Raw genomic sequence first — 12,706 nt, forward strand, 5'->3', positions numbered from 1 at the left:
ACACTATGGCGCGGTTTCAGGTTTTCTTGAGTTTTTTTATATATATTTTTTAGCAGTTCTTGAAATTTATATTATACTATGTTGAATTTGTATTTACGAGAATGAAAAAAAAAAAAAAAAAAGACTTTTTTAAGGAATAAATAAATGTGGTAATAATTTACGTGAGCAAAACTCAGTTGATAGGAACATTACATTATATATGCAAAAGTTGGATTCAAACTTAAAATTTTTCACTTATTTATTTTAAAAGGTGAAATTTTAGTCATTCAACTATATTTAATAATTTTTTTATTATAAACTAGTTACAAACCCGTGCTTCGCACGGGTTGAATAACGTATTTTTTTAAAAATTTAGTTCTGAAGGAGAAATCTTATAAATTACGGAAAATTGTTGTCCTTTATAAATGTGCAGATTAACGTTACATAATAGTTAGGTTTATAAAAAAGACTGCAAGTGTCATAGACCAACCAAAAAGGGATTTTTGCTAATATTTACATCAGATAAAATGAAAAGAACAAATGGCATCCCAAAGTCAAGATAGTTTACGATTACAGTTCAAAGTGATGCGTCAAAATAGTAAAAGTTCAAATAGTTCACCAGCAAAGATCTACTTTGGAACAACTCGAACATGCAAGTTCTTCGGTGACTTTTCGAAATCAAAGATGAGCATACCACCTTCTTCCATCACACGTTCTTTGCAGAAATTGAATCACTGCCCACCCAAGTATTTTTCATAGTTTTCTCTTTCGGCGGTAATGAGACGACACTTATATTTTCTCTGTGTCTGGTCATCAATGAGAGTGATTGCTTTGCGCTTTTCTTTTTGAATTGTTCTTGACACCTCGTTTGGGAAATGCTAAACAGGGAAATAAGAACAATATTAGTCTAATGCATATTAACATGGATAAGACGTATGCGAATATAGTTACATATAATTTATAAAATAAAGGTAGCATAACTGATTTTAAGCTAAAGAAAATGTATTATGACTTCAAATTTATTTTCCTATTATCTTCCTAAAAAGGCTAGATAAATGCATTCATGTGCATTATATGAACCCCGTTGACCAACTAATATTGTTGAAACAAATGGAAATTAAGCATCGCTCTCGCATGTGCATCTATAGCTAGCACCATTTGACATTGATGTCTTCGAACATTTGGTGCAACTCTCATAATATCATCCAAACTGGTTATGATTGAATTTAGTTGCTTTCCAAATAGTGATGCAATATATATCCTAACACAAATTATGCACGTGAAATAAAGAACAATGCAATATATATTTTTAATTTGTGTGTAAAAAAATTCAAAGCATGTTTGTGCATAAAAAAAAGCAGACCTTGACTAAGTTTATAAATTCAACAATTGGCCTAACCTGAGACAAATTGGAAAAATCGTTGTACGAATACATTGAGAAGAAGCCGAACTCTAACTTAAGTTCAGACTGATGCTTTCACTCTGAGCTTGAGAAGTGTTAAGGTCACGACAACAATTCAAGAAACATAGTTAAAAACAATCAAATCAAATTGTGAAATAATAATTTACTCTAACACTGTATTGTGAAATCATAATGCAAACTTACTAAGTCTTAAACTTCTCAACAACCGGATAATGTAGGTTGATGAGCAGCCTCGAACCAATTGTTACATATATTTGGGTTGTCATTGACTACAAAATGGAAGCAAAGAACTCAAGGTAAATAGATGGTAAATGATAAAGCTACAGAATATTTTTCCCATAGTGTTACATCAACTATATTCTCACTGCATAAGGAAAGACATCTTTCAAGTCATTATCAAACTTCTACAAAATCATATCATCTTATGCTGACAAATTAGAAAATAATACCTTTTATCTTTCAACACTATTATAAATGTTGACAATCTCATGAAGAAGCCCGATGATTTCTTAAAAAAATTACTATTATAAATGTTGGAATTTATATTATATGATATTATATTTGTTGGTGTCATGGAAACATATATGTTTAGTTTTTTTGAATAAGAAAAAGATATGCATAGTTTGTTACAATATAAAGGTGGAATATATATATATATATATATATATATATATGGCATTTCAAATGAGAGGAGTGATTATTATGAGAGATGAGAGGACTTAATAATAACCATCGGATCTAAACTAATCATGTTACTTCATCAATAGCTATGTAGTCGATTAAAACAAAAAAACACAGCTCTTCGTGTTTCCTCTACACACGCTTCTCAATGCAACTTGTACATAACCATTTAGCTAGCGATGACGATGACGATGCTTACTGCTTTTGTTAGAAGATTTCTATGGCCACCTAAATCATACATACCCCAATTGAATGTTTTTTTTTTCCATTTTCGTGATCCGTTTCTTATCAATTGATTAAATTTTTTAAAAAGGGTTAAATTAAGTTGGATTTGAACAATAGTAGAACTAAACTATAATTTCATTCTTAACCAAATCAGCTTGTGATTATTTGTTAGTCTTCTACGAAATTACTCTAACTAATTGAAATTTCTCTCCCAAAGCTATCATAATCTTTCTTTTCTTTGACAAAATCTTATTATGTTTTCTTTCTATTGAACCTAAATTGAGGGAGAGGAAAGAAAGGAACCGAAGAACCTTGAAGAGATCCTTTCTATAGAGAGAAAAATCAAGGAAGAAAAATACATAGAAGAGGTAAAAAGAGCAGTCACTTATGGCTTATGCAATAGAGAGAGAACCGAATAAGGGAAATGGAGAAAGCCAATTTACTCTTAAGAGGTGCGGCAAAGGAGTGCTACCTCAAAATTTTATAAAAATAATCTACAATTTTGAAGAAAAGACATCTACAATTTTACTTTTTTTTAGGGATCTAGACCTTTTTTGAAGAAAAGACATCTACAATTTTACTCTTTTTTTTAACCAAAAAAGAGGTGCAGCAAAGGACTGCTACCTCAAAATTTTATAAAAATAATCATACGCATTATGCAACATCAAAAAAAATTATACGGAGTAGCGTAACAAAAAATCAGACACATAAAGTATTACTCTAAACACTAATGTGTGTTGTGTATTTGTGAGGTTGAAGAAAGAAAATAAAAATATTTGGTATCATCAAATGGCAGCGTGAATAAAATATTTGTGAGGTTGTGATGATTAAACAATATTGAAATTAAATATATAAATGATAAAAAGATAATAAAATTCCTTTGAAAAAAAGGTAATAAAATTAAATGGGACCTCCTTAAAAAAAATTAAATGCAACGGTTCAAAAAAAATTAAATGGTAGAAAAAAAAGTATTGAAATATAATATTAAAAAATAAAAGAAAAGCTTCCCAACGTGAATTGTAGAGAGATACTTGTGAAATAAATTGTCGAGAAGTAGATTTTTGAAGTAACATTCAACAACTTTTGGCAAAAACTCATTCCATTCAATTCTATGCATTAAAAAAAGTACATTTTTTAGTAAGTACTTAATTGATATTGTATTTGGCCTAACTTCTCCTTAAAAATGTAGAAAAGTTGGAAAAAAAACCGGGTCAAACGGTATCTTATTCGCCCACAACAGCAGTGTAGAAGCAACTGAATTTGGAAGAAAAAAATTGGAAAATAGTTAAAAATAAAAAATTATAAAATAGTTAAAAGTTTTTAAAAATATAAAAATTGAAAAATAGATAAAAAAAAAAAAATTGGTGAGGTAGCACTCAACCAAACAACACTAAAAAAATTATATGCATTAGTAACAAAAAAACAGACAGACGGACATAAAATATTACTCTAAACGTTAATATGTGTGTGTATATTCGCGAGTTTGAAGAAAGGAAATAATAATATTTGGAATCATTAAATGACAGGGTGAATAAAAATATTTGTGAGGTTGTGATGATTAAACGATATTGAAATTAAATATATAAGTGATAAAAAGATAATAAAATTTCTTTGAAAAAAGATAAAATTAAATGGAACCTCCTTAAAAAATTAAATGGAACGGTTGAAAAAATAAAGTTAAATGGAAGAAAAAAATATATTGAAATATAATATTAAAAAATAAAGAAAAGATTTTGCGGCGTGAGTTGAAAAGAGGTGTTTGTGAAATAAATTGTCGAGAAGTAGTTTTTTAAAGTAACATTCAACAATTTCTGGTCAAAGCTCATTCCATTCAATTTTATGCGTTCAAAAAAGTACTTTTTTTAGTAAGTACTTCTCCTTACTAATTGATATTGTGTTTGGCCTAACTTCTCCTTAAAAATGTAGCGAAGTTTGAAAAAAGTCGGGTCAAACGATACCTTAATCTCTCACAACAGCAATGTAGAAGCAACTGAATTTGGGAGAAAAAAAATGAAAAATAGTTAAAAATATAAAAATTGGAAAATAATTAAAAGTTATTTAAAATATAAAAATTAGAAAATAATTAAAAAAATTGGTTAGGGGCAAAAATGGAAATTCATAGGTCATAGTTCAAAAAAAAATTAACTAATAAGTAGATTACCAAATTGCCCCTTATAGGGGCAAAATGGTAAATCCATGGAACATTTCTTTTAATATAAGTATATAGATAAATGTGATAATATACGACATATTTATGGTATGATATCCATTTGAATTGACGCATAGCGATCCTTGTCTACATAGTTGATTAGAGTACACTTTTTTTTATTAGCAAATGACAATTTTGCAGACGCATAAATAAATGTGGCTATCTTTGTCAATATGTCATTACATCTTTTGGCTTTTGTAAAGAAAAAGAAGTTCAGATCAGCTGTATTCTAAAACAAAAAAATCCAGCCGTAAAACTCAAATACACAAGGACAAGGTGCTAATAATAAATGTATTGTAGGTTTAAAGTTTAAACTAGGCACTTGTGCCTAAAAATTTAAATGTCCCAGCAGTTTTTAATACAAATTTGAACAATTTTCCTTCCATTAATGTAATATAGTGTCATGTCTTAACGTTTAATTCAACAATAGCATTATTTCATTAGAACTTATTTTTCTGTTCTATCTTTGACTGTAAATTTCTACAAATATAGCTGTTTAATTAATGGATTTCATTTATAACAAACTAGTTAATGATATTTTAAGAACACAGTCGACATATTTGATATATATGTATAGATTTAATTTCTTAATAAGGGGTTTTTTCTCCTACATATTTGAGTTTTGTTCTAGCATTTCAAGTACAGATTCTCATACATACTCATCACAACCATTGACTTAACTATCATCCTTTTGTCCATTGCGTGATTCTAATCACCAATTTCCCTTTCATTGCATGTAACACGTTGGAATAAAAATCATATATGCTTGTCCACCGGGGGAATAAATTTGATTTCCATATTCCACTTTACCAACTTACCAAGAAATCAACACCTACCTACTATATATGATATGATTAAAACTTCATGGAATCACAACACACATGGCATCAAACCTAGGAATGAATTAATGCTTCGCTTAAAAGTGGCTCATCACACCAATTAAGTTCTCCATAATAATATAAATAAATGGATACAACTGAGAAACTACCTAAGCATTAAGCAAAAATAAAGTCACATAAGAAAAGTAGTGCTATTAGAGAATGTCAAATATGTATAAAGCCATATTAGATAAACAAAACCAAAAATAATTAAAACATTGCAATATTAATTTGTTATAACCTGGAAACATCGATTGCCGAATTGGTCCATCAGGTGGCCTAGTGAGTCACCTCTCCTACGGTACTTTGGTGCCTACTATACGTGTACTCGTGATTGTAAATTGTAATCAAATTATTCCTTCTTATAATAGTGATCATAATTGACTAAAACAATTTTATTTTAATTCGAGTGTGGGAATAGTTTCATTAAAATAAGACGTCCTGATTAATGAATTTTAGTTAAGAATTTTTTTTTTTTTGGTAGAACTGAGGTTTGAATCTCTTAGTTGAAACTCATTATCCGAATTAAAATTTTTCTCTTTCGTTTAGATTTAAACTCAATACCTCTAACTCGTTATCTTATGACTCACTCAAATCAGTTAAGTTATACCATCCCTAAAAGAATTAAGAAGTGAGGTGATAAAACAAAGAACCTCATTCTCACATCAACATAATATTAGTTAGTTAATTAATTATATTAATATGTTGCTTGGCTCCACCAGCAACAGCAAGAGTCACGAAAACACACGCGAATCTGTTGTTTGGATCCTTAATCAAATATTTAAAGGAACTAATTATAGTGAGAGTGAATTATTTATGTAAAGTACTTTGATGGACATAAGTGGCATCTTAGTTGGACATATTTCCCTTACTTAAGATTTCAACTTGAATTTAATTAATTAATTAATTTACAATGTCGTTTTCAACTTTGTCCAACAAACATTCTTTGTAATTTGTCCTCTTCAATTTCATACCCTTTACCTACCCAGCCGACCAAGATTGATTTCCATGCACATTCTTATTCTCTCTTCATTGTTCATATATATGATCAACCTTAATTTCAAATATAGTCAAGTTTAATCAATTGATTTTATTTGTGATCTCACCCCTTAATCGTGGCTTTATTATTATATATTTGCATGTGCTATATGTGGTCCCGAAATCTTAATCTTATGGCACCCAACTTGGAGAAACTATATGGCATGATTATTTCTTTTCAATTCATTCATTAGTACTATTTGATCCATTTCTATATATAATCAATCAGTAATATGTAATAAATAAAAGTTAAAGTGCAAAGTTTATAATTGCTATTAACTCATTTTTTTAAATCTCTAGTGTTCTCATTTTCTAGTTGAGTTGGGTGTTTTTTACCTCACAAGTGTTTCTATTACTTTTACAACTCTTATAGTATTTGTTAGCAAGTATTATGATGTTAACAAATTATTTAAGCTATGAAACAGTGTCTAGACACCTTTAGTTATCAATCTATAACCATGATATGGGCAAATAATTAGCATTTTTCATTTAAATGTACATTTTTTTTTGAAATCATATGCCTACATTTGTGAAGACCAATTCTGATCCAGATTTTGACGGCATTTGTATTTCGGTTTCATTTCCAACTCTTTTACTTCTTTGTTCCTTTTTAATTGTCGTTTTTGCAAAATAACTGTTTTTAATTATTGCCACTTTTAAAATTTAATACAAATTTGGAGTGCATTTGCATATAATCTGAATCTAAAATTTCTGCTTCAGTAAGACAATTATCTTTTTTCTATGCAGGCTAATTAAATTTGATGTATGACTATTATCTAATATACTAAATATTTTAAAAATATCATCAAATGTGCCCTATTGACAACGTTACTATCAAGGCTGTCAAATTTTTGAAAATTCAAATGCGTCAATGTAACACTTCGGCATTCCTCCAATGTACCTGAATTTGTGTTCAAACTTTCAAGTCTGACAGCAACTACTGATTAAAAATGTCTAATATTGATTCCAATGTTTACACCATGATATGTATCTTTGTTTCACTTTTTACTTCTTACGGACAACTCAATATAATTTTCTGAGTTATATTTAATTTATAGTGATGTAAGCCCTCTTTTTTTTTTTTTTTGGAGAAGAAATAATGAAGACCCTCTTAATACCTAGAAAATAGATGTATTTTTTTTGGTGCACGCAATGCATAATGTAAAATAATGATCGTTATGAAATCTAAAAGTGCTACATGAAATTATACGACTCTCTTTTAGTTTAACCAGTAATTTTGAGTTAGAATTCTAACCATGAAAATACAATAATATTAACATTTTTGGAGTAGTATTTTTGCTCTATATATAGTCTAATCTGATTTAAGAAATTAGTCTTCACAATTATACATGTGAGAATATTTGATTTAAAAGAATCTTTTTGTTTCAAGGCTTATTGCTTACAATCAATCTAAAAAGGTTTCCACGATAATATCCTGTTTTAAAGGCATTTTAAGGTTCAAATATTTTTTTACTGTGAATAGTACTAATCCTTTGCTGTTTCTGACCATCAAGGTTTGTTCTGGTGGTTATCCTTCACTAATCAAAATAATTGCTAGAGCTTCAATTAATCACCCTCTATGTTCTATATGAGGACCACATCCCACATATATAAGCTCTAGCCAATATATTTATGGGTGCGTATATAATAGAGCAAAAATCACACGCATCCACAGACTTTGAAATGTAACACATGCATGCATCACATAGATATATATATATCCCTAAGCCAAGTTGGATACATCCAATCACATGACATAATTAGAGAGTATAATAAATCACCACCCCTCTATTAAGTACTAATTAACCTTAATTTCCCTTGTGTCCCACTAGGCATCATCATGCGTCTGCCAACTGTTCTTAACCTTACTGCTAAGAATTTTTGGCCCTACTTACCACCCCCTCCCCTAATGACAATCAATTTAGACAAACAAATTTAGCCCATATGGACCATCCTGTACTTGACTACTTGCCAACGAAGGATTGAATCCTAATTGATGTCTGTATTTAGTGTCTAGATGTAACTTGAACATGATTACCTCATATCATAAATAAATGTTGTAAGATGAGATTAAGTCTGAATACATGTTTATAAACAGAGCAGTTCCCACTTTACAATTTGATTTTGTAAGGTTTGAGTTATGTCAACATAAATTCTAAGATAACATTAATTAAAATTTGTTGGAGCACTAGCTATAAGGTTACCACAATTGAGGTACTCGACTACAAATCTAATTATGAGTTTAAACAGAGTGTCAAAAGTCTCATATTAAATAAGATAAAATTTTAAAAGAGAGTATTAAGAGCCTCACGTAGGATAAGATAAAATTTGAAAACATGTTTATAAACGATGTAGTTCTCACCTTACAAATTGATTTTATAAGGATTGAGTTATATCAACCTAAATTCTATGACATCAAAGTCTAACCAAAATTTGTTAGAGCATTTTTTATAAGGTCATCACAATCGAGGGCTCTAAAAATTTATTTCTGAGTATAAAAAGAGAATATCAACTGTCAAGAGTCTCATATTAGATAAGATAAGATTTAAAAATATGTTTATTAATGATAGGATAAAATTTAAAGTGATTAAGTCTAGCCCAAATTCCTAGAATGTGAGAAAACAAAAAAACTGTACTTGCCTAGCATCTTTCAAATTTCCTTGTCAACTTTGTATTTGTATTGGTGGCCTGGCCAAGTCCCCCTCTAATCAAATTATAATAGCATACCACAAAATAGCATCATGCAACATCTACGTCCATTTTACAACCAAAACACATACAGCACTATCAGTGGTCTAAAATATTCCACCTGTCAACCACTCACCTTCACCTTAAGGGTTAAGTATTCCTCTCTCTTTCTCTAATAATAATATTTTATAATATAATACTTGTGCTAGAAGAAAGACTCTCCTAGGTTGTTAGAACCATAGTCTGCATTAAATTCCATAGGATTGCGCCGTCTGCTACATTAATCAAAACTCTTCACATCACACACAATCTCAACTAGTTTTAGCTCATCTTGTTTATCATTAATAATAATAACTCCTTTTTTTTTTTTTTAATTAACAGATAGATAAGATCATAAATAGGTATTAGATATAAACATCAAATAGATCATAAACTCACTTGTTCTCACCTTCAAAACCCACTCCAAAACCAACAATCACATCCTCAATCAAAGCTAAGGGATAAACTTTTCTTCTTCTTCTTTTCATGATTTGTTTTTTTTTGGTTGATTAGTACTTTTAAAGAGTTGAATTTAAGACATGGGTTTGAGTTCTAAACAGGTTATTTCTAGCAGTGGACTTGATTGGAAACAAACCTTATTAGAATCTCAAGATTTGGAACTTCCAAAGCCTCATCATCTAATGAGAAAACAACAACAGCAACAAAGTCAGCAACAAGCAGAACATTTGAATTGTCCAAGATGTGATTCAACAAACACAAAGTTTTGTTACTACAACAATTACAACAAGTCTCAACCTCGTCACTTCTGTAGAGCTTGTAAAAGACACTGGACTAAAGGTGGAACTCTACGCAATGTTCCTGTTGGTGGTGGCAGAAAGAATAAGAGGATCAAGAAACCAACCACACCAGTTACTTCTTCCACCACCATAACTACTACTAGTACTACTTGCACCACCTCTATTACAAATATGAATAGCAACATGGCAATTCAAACTCCTCTTCAAGTTGGTGATCACAAAAGCATTCCTTCATCTCTATATCAAGCTCTAATTCATCCACCATCTTTGCTTCTACAACAGAATATGATGAATAACTTATCAGAAAACAAAGATTTTGGTATTGGTAATGGTAATGGTAATGTTAATGTTAATGGCATGTTTACTAGTACTAGTTCAACTTTGCACCTTCCTCATCAAAATCAAACCATGCTCTTTCCCTTTTCAACCTCAAGCTCTTTTGACACAACTACTTGTTCATCATCCAATGTTTATTACTATGGAGAGGATTTTAAAACAATAGAGGAACCAATAATTCCAAGCACTGGCTGCACTAACACAAAGCCATGGGAGATACCAGCAGCATCAACAAGTGGTGGCATGGAAAGTTCAAAGTATTGGAATTGGGAAGACATTGATTCATTGGTTTCAACTGATCTAAAGAATCCTTATTGGGATGATTCTGATATCAAACCTTGATACCAAAAAAACAAGAAGAAAAAGTAACGCCAACATGTGCTAGTTTACTGTTATTGTCCATAGATGATTAATTAGCCTATTTAATTTAATTGGGGTGTATTTATGTGTTTTTTTCATACAGATGATTAAGTAAGTGTTCTTGTTAATTTTCCAGATGAGGCATGTTAATTGTTTTGTGCTGGTTTTTTCTGCATATGTAATTTCTTACTAAACAACAATATTTGGATTGAAGCTGTCATGTTTTAGTTTCAGCTTCAAGTTCAAGCAAAGGGTCCCAATTAGCTGTAATCCACTCAATTTGCCTCTTTGTTTATCTCTCTATTATTTTCTATTATCACTAATAAATTGGTTTTGTTAGTGTATGCAAGGAGTCTAGCTTTATTTCTTAATGTAGGATTTTATTTTTGAAGTTTTCTGAGTGTTTTGTTATGTGGATGATTCTTATAGATCATATGGGGTCTGAATCAGCACTGAACAGACAAGAGAATGTGATGGAAGATTCTTGTGGATATGTTTATATGTTGGGAATTATATCATCACAAAGATTTTATTGCTTCTGAATCAGCACCTTGAGATCATTCTTTGATCCGGGGATTAAAATAATTCTTATTGTATAGTATTATGTGCCTCTGGATTATTTCTATATGGTTTTTTTAGGTCTGTTTGGATTTATTTGAGTTTACTTGATGGAATAAACACTTCTGATATTTTTTTACTTGAGTGAAACAACTTGTGACTTGTCCACAAACTGTCTTCAGCTGATTTTTATAAGTTTCTCGAATAGCTTATAAATAGCTAAATATGAAAACAATTTAACTTCAATTTTTCTTTTATTATACAAATAAGCACTTATATGATCAACATGTAGGTTATAAGCTATGATGAAGCACGAACACTCCTTAAAGTGTCCCAGTGTCGGACACGCGACACCGATACGACACTGACACATATAATTACATTGAATTATGTGTATTTTCTCAAATTATTAGCGGTGTCGGCGTGTCAGTGTCATGTCGTGTCCGTATCGGTGCTTCATGAAAGACGGATACTAACGCGGACACCCAACACAACATTGACATCGACATACAAAGAAATGATGATTTTGTTCTCTTATCATCGGTACACCGAATCTGACACGAACACCAAACACCTCTTTGATCGGAAATGTCGATGCTATTGAGACTATAAGTGCCTTATTAAGTTGTTTATCTAGATACAAAATTAGTTGAATTGGGTTTTCATCTTGATTCCAAATGAAATAGAATATTAGTGAATACTACTAAATAGTGTACGGTATATTGGACCACCGTATATTCAAGGATAGTTTAGTGCTTGTCGTTTCCTGTATTATTGAGGAGTGAAGAGCCATGGACCAATACAATAGTAGACCTCTTTTTAGTCACAAAGTTTCCCCACAGAGTAATAAATTAAAAACTTTGATTTGAATAATTGGTATCACTCAGCTTTGTACTTTATGCATGTGAGGACCTCAAATCCTACCTTAACAAGTAGCCACAATCATCTTGATCAGATTCATACGCATGCGTTTATGGTCTATTAATAACTAGTAGTAACATTCAAATATATAGAGTCACGTTACAACTGGGATTGGACCAGCAAAGGACAGCACAACAGCCACTCTACAACTGGGATTTAATGTTACTATAGTACCTTGTACACATAATATTAGTATAGTATAAGATTAGATGTATAAATATCTTGAAATGTTTTATTTAATATTAATAAAATTGGCTATTTGGCTTGAAAAATTATCAACTTCTTACCTTGTTTTCAATTATATATCATCATGAAGGCCACAGCTAGCCACAATTGAAAACAAAATATCACTAGATCTGTATTGAACAAACTAAAAGATTTGCATGGGACCACTCAAACTCGTGTAGTGTAGCAAAGTGTTTAGAAGTTAGTATCATTAGTTCATTACTATTTCTAATGACTTGTGTGAAATTTTAGGGAATTTAAATTCCTTCAACCCAAGTACAATATTATTATTTCTAAGAACTTCGTCATCTCAGTAGAGGTGCCATTGGCAACGACTCGCCAATAGTGGTGGGAATAAGCATCACTAAATTTTGTTCGATCTGAGTCT

General features: G+C 30.5%; 1 protein-coding gene across 1 annotated transcript; it reads left to right on the top strand.

The window, feature by feature from the left end:
- The first annotated feature begins 9,296 nt into the window (after nt 1-9,296).
- LOC25493206 (dof zinc finger protein DOF1.4) lies at nt 9,297-10,963 on the top strand. Its single transcript, XM_013601633.3, has one exon. The coding sequence runs from the start codon at nt 9,700-9,702 to the stop codon at nt 10,594-10,596; it is 897 nt and encodes a 298-aa protein (XP_013457087.1). The 5' UTR covers nt 9,297-9,699; the 3' UTR covers nt 10,597-10,963.
- Nucleotides 10,964-12,706: the final 1,743 nt, after the last annotated feature.

This window comes from Medicago truncatula, chromosome 4 (assembly GCF_003473485.1).
Source record: "Medicago truncatula cultivar Jemalong A17 chromosome 4, MtrunA17r5.0-ANR, whole genome shotgun sequence".
Lineage (NCBI taxonomy): Eukaryota > Viridiplantae > Streptophyta > Magnoliopsida > Fabales > Fabaceae > Medicago > Medicago truncatula.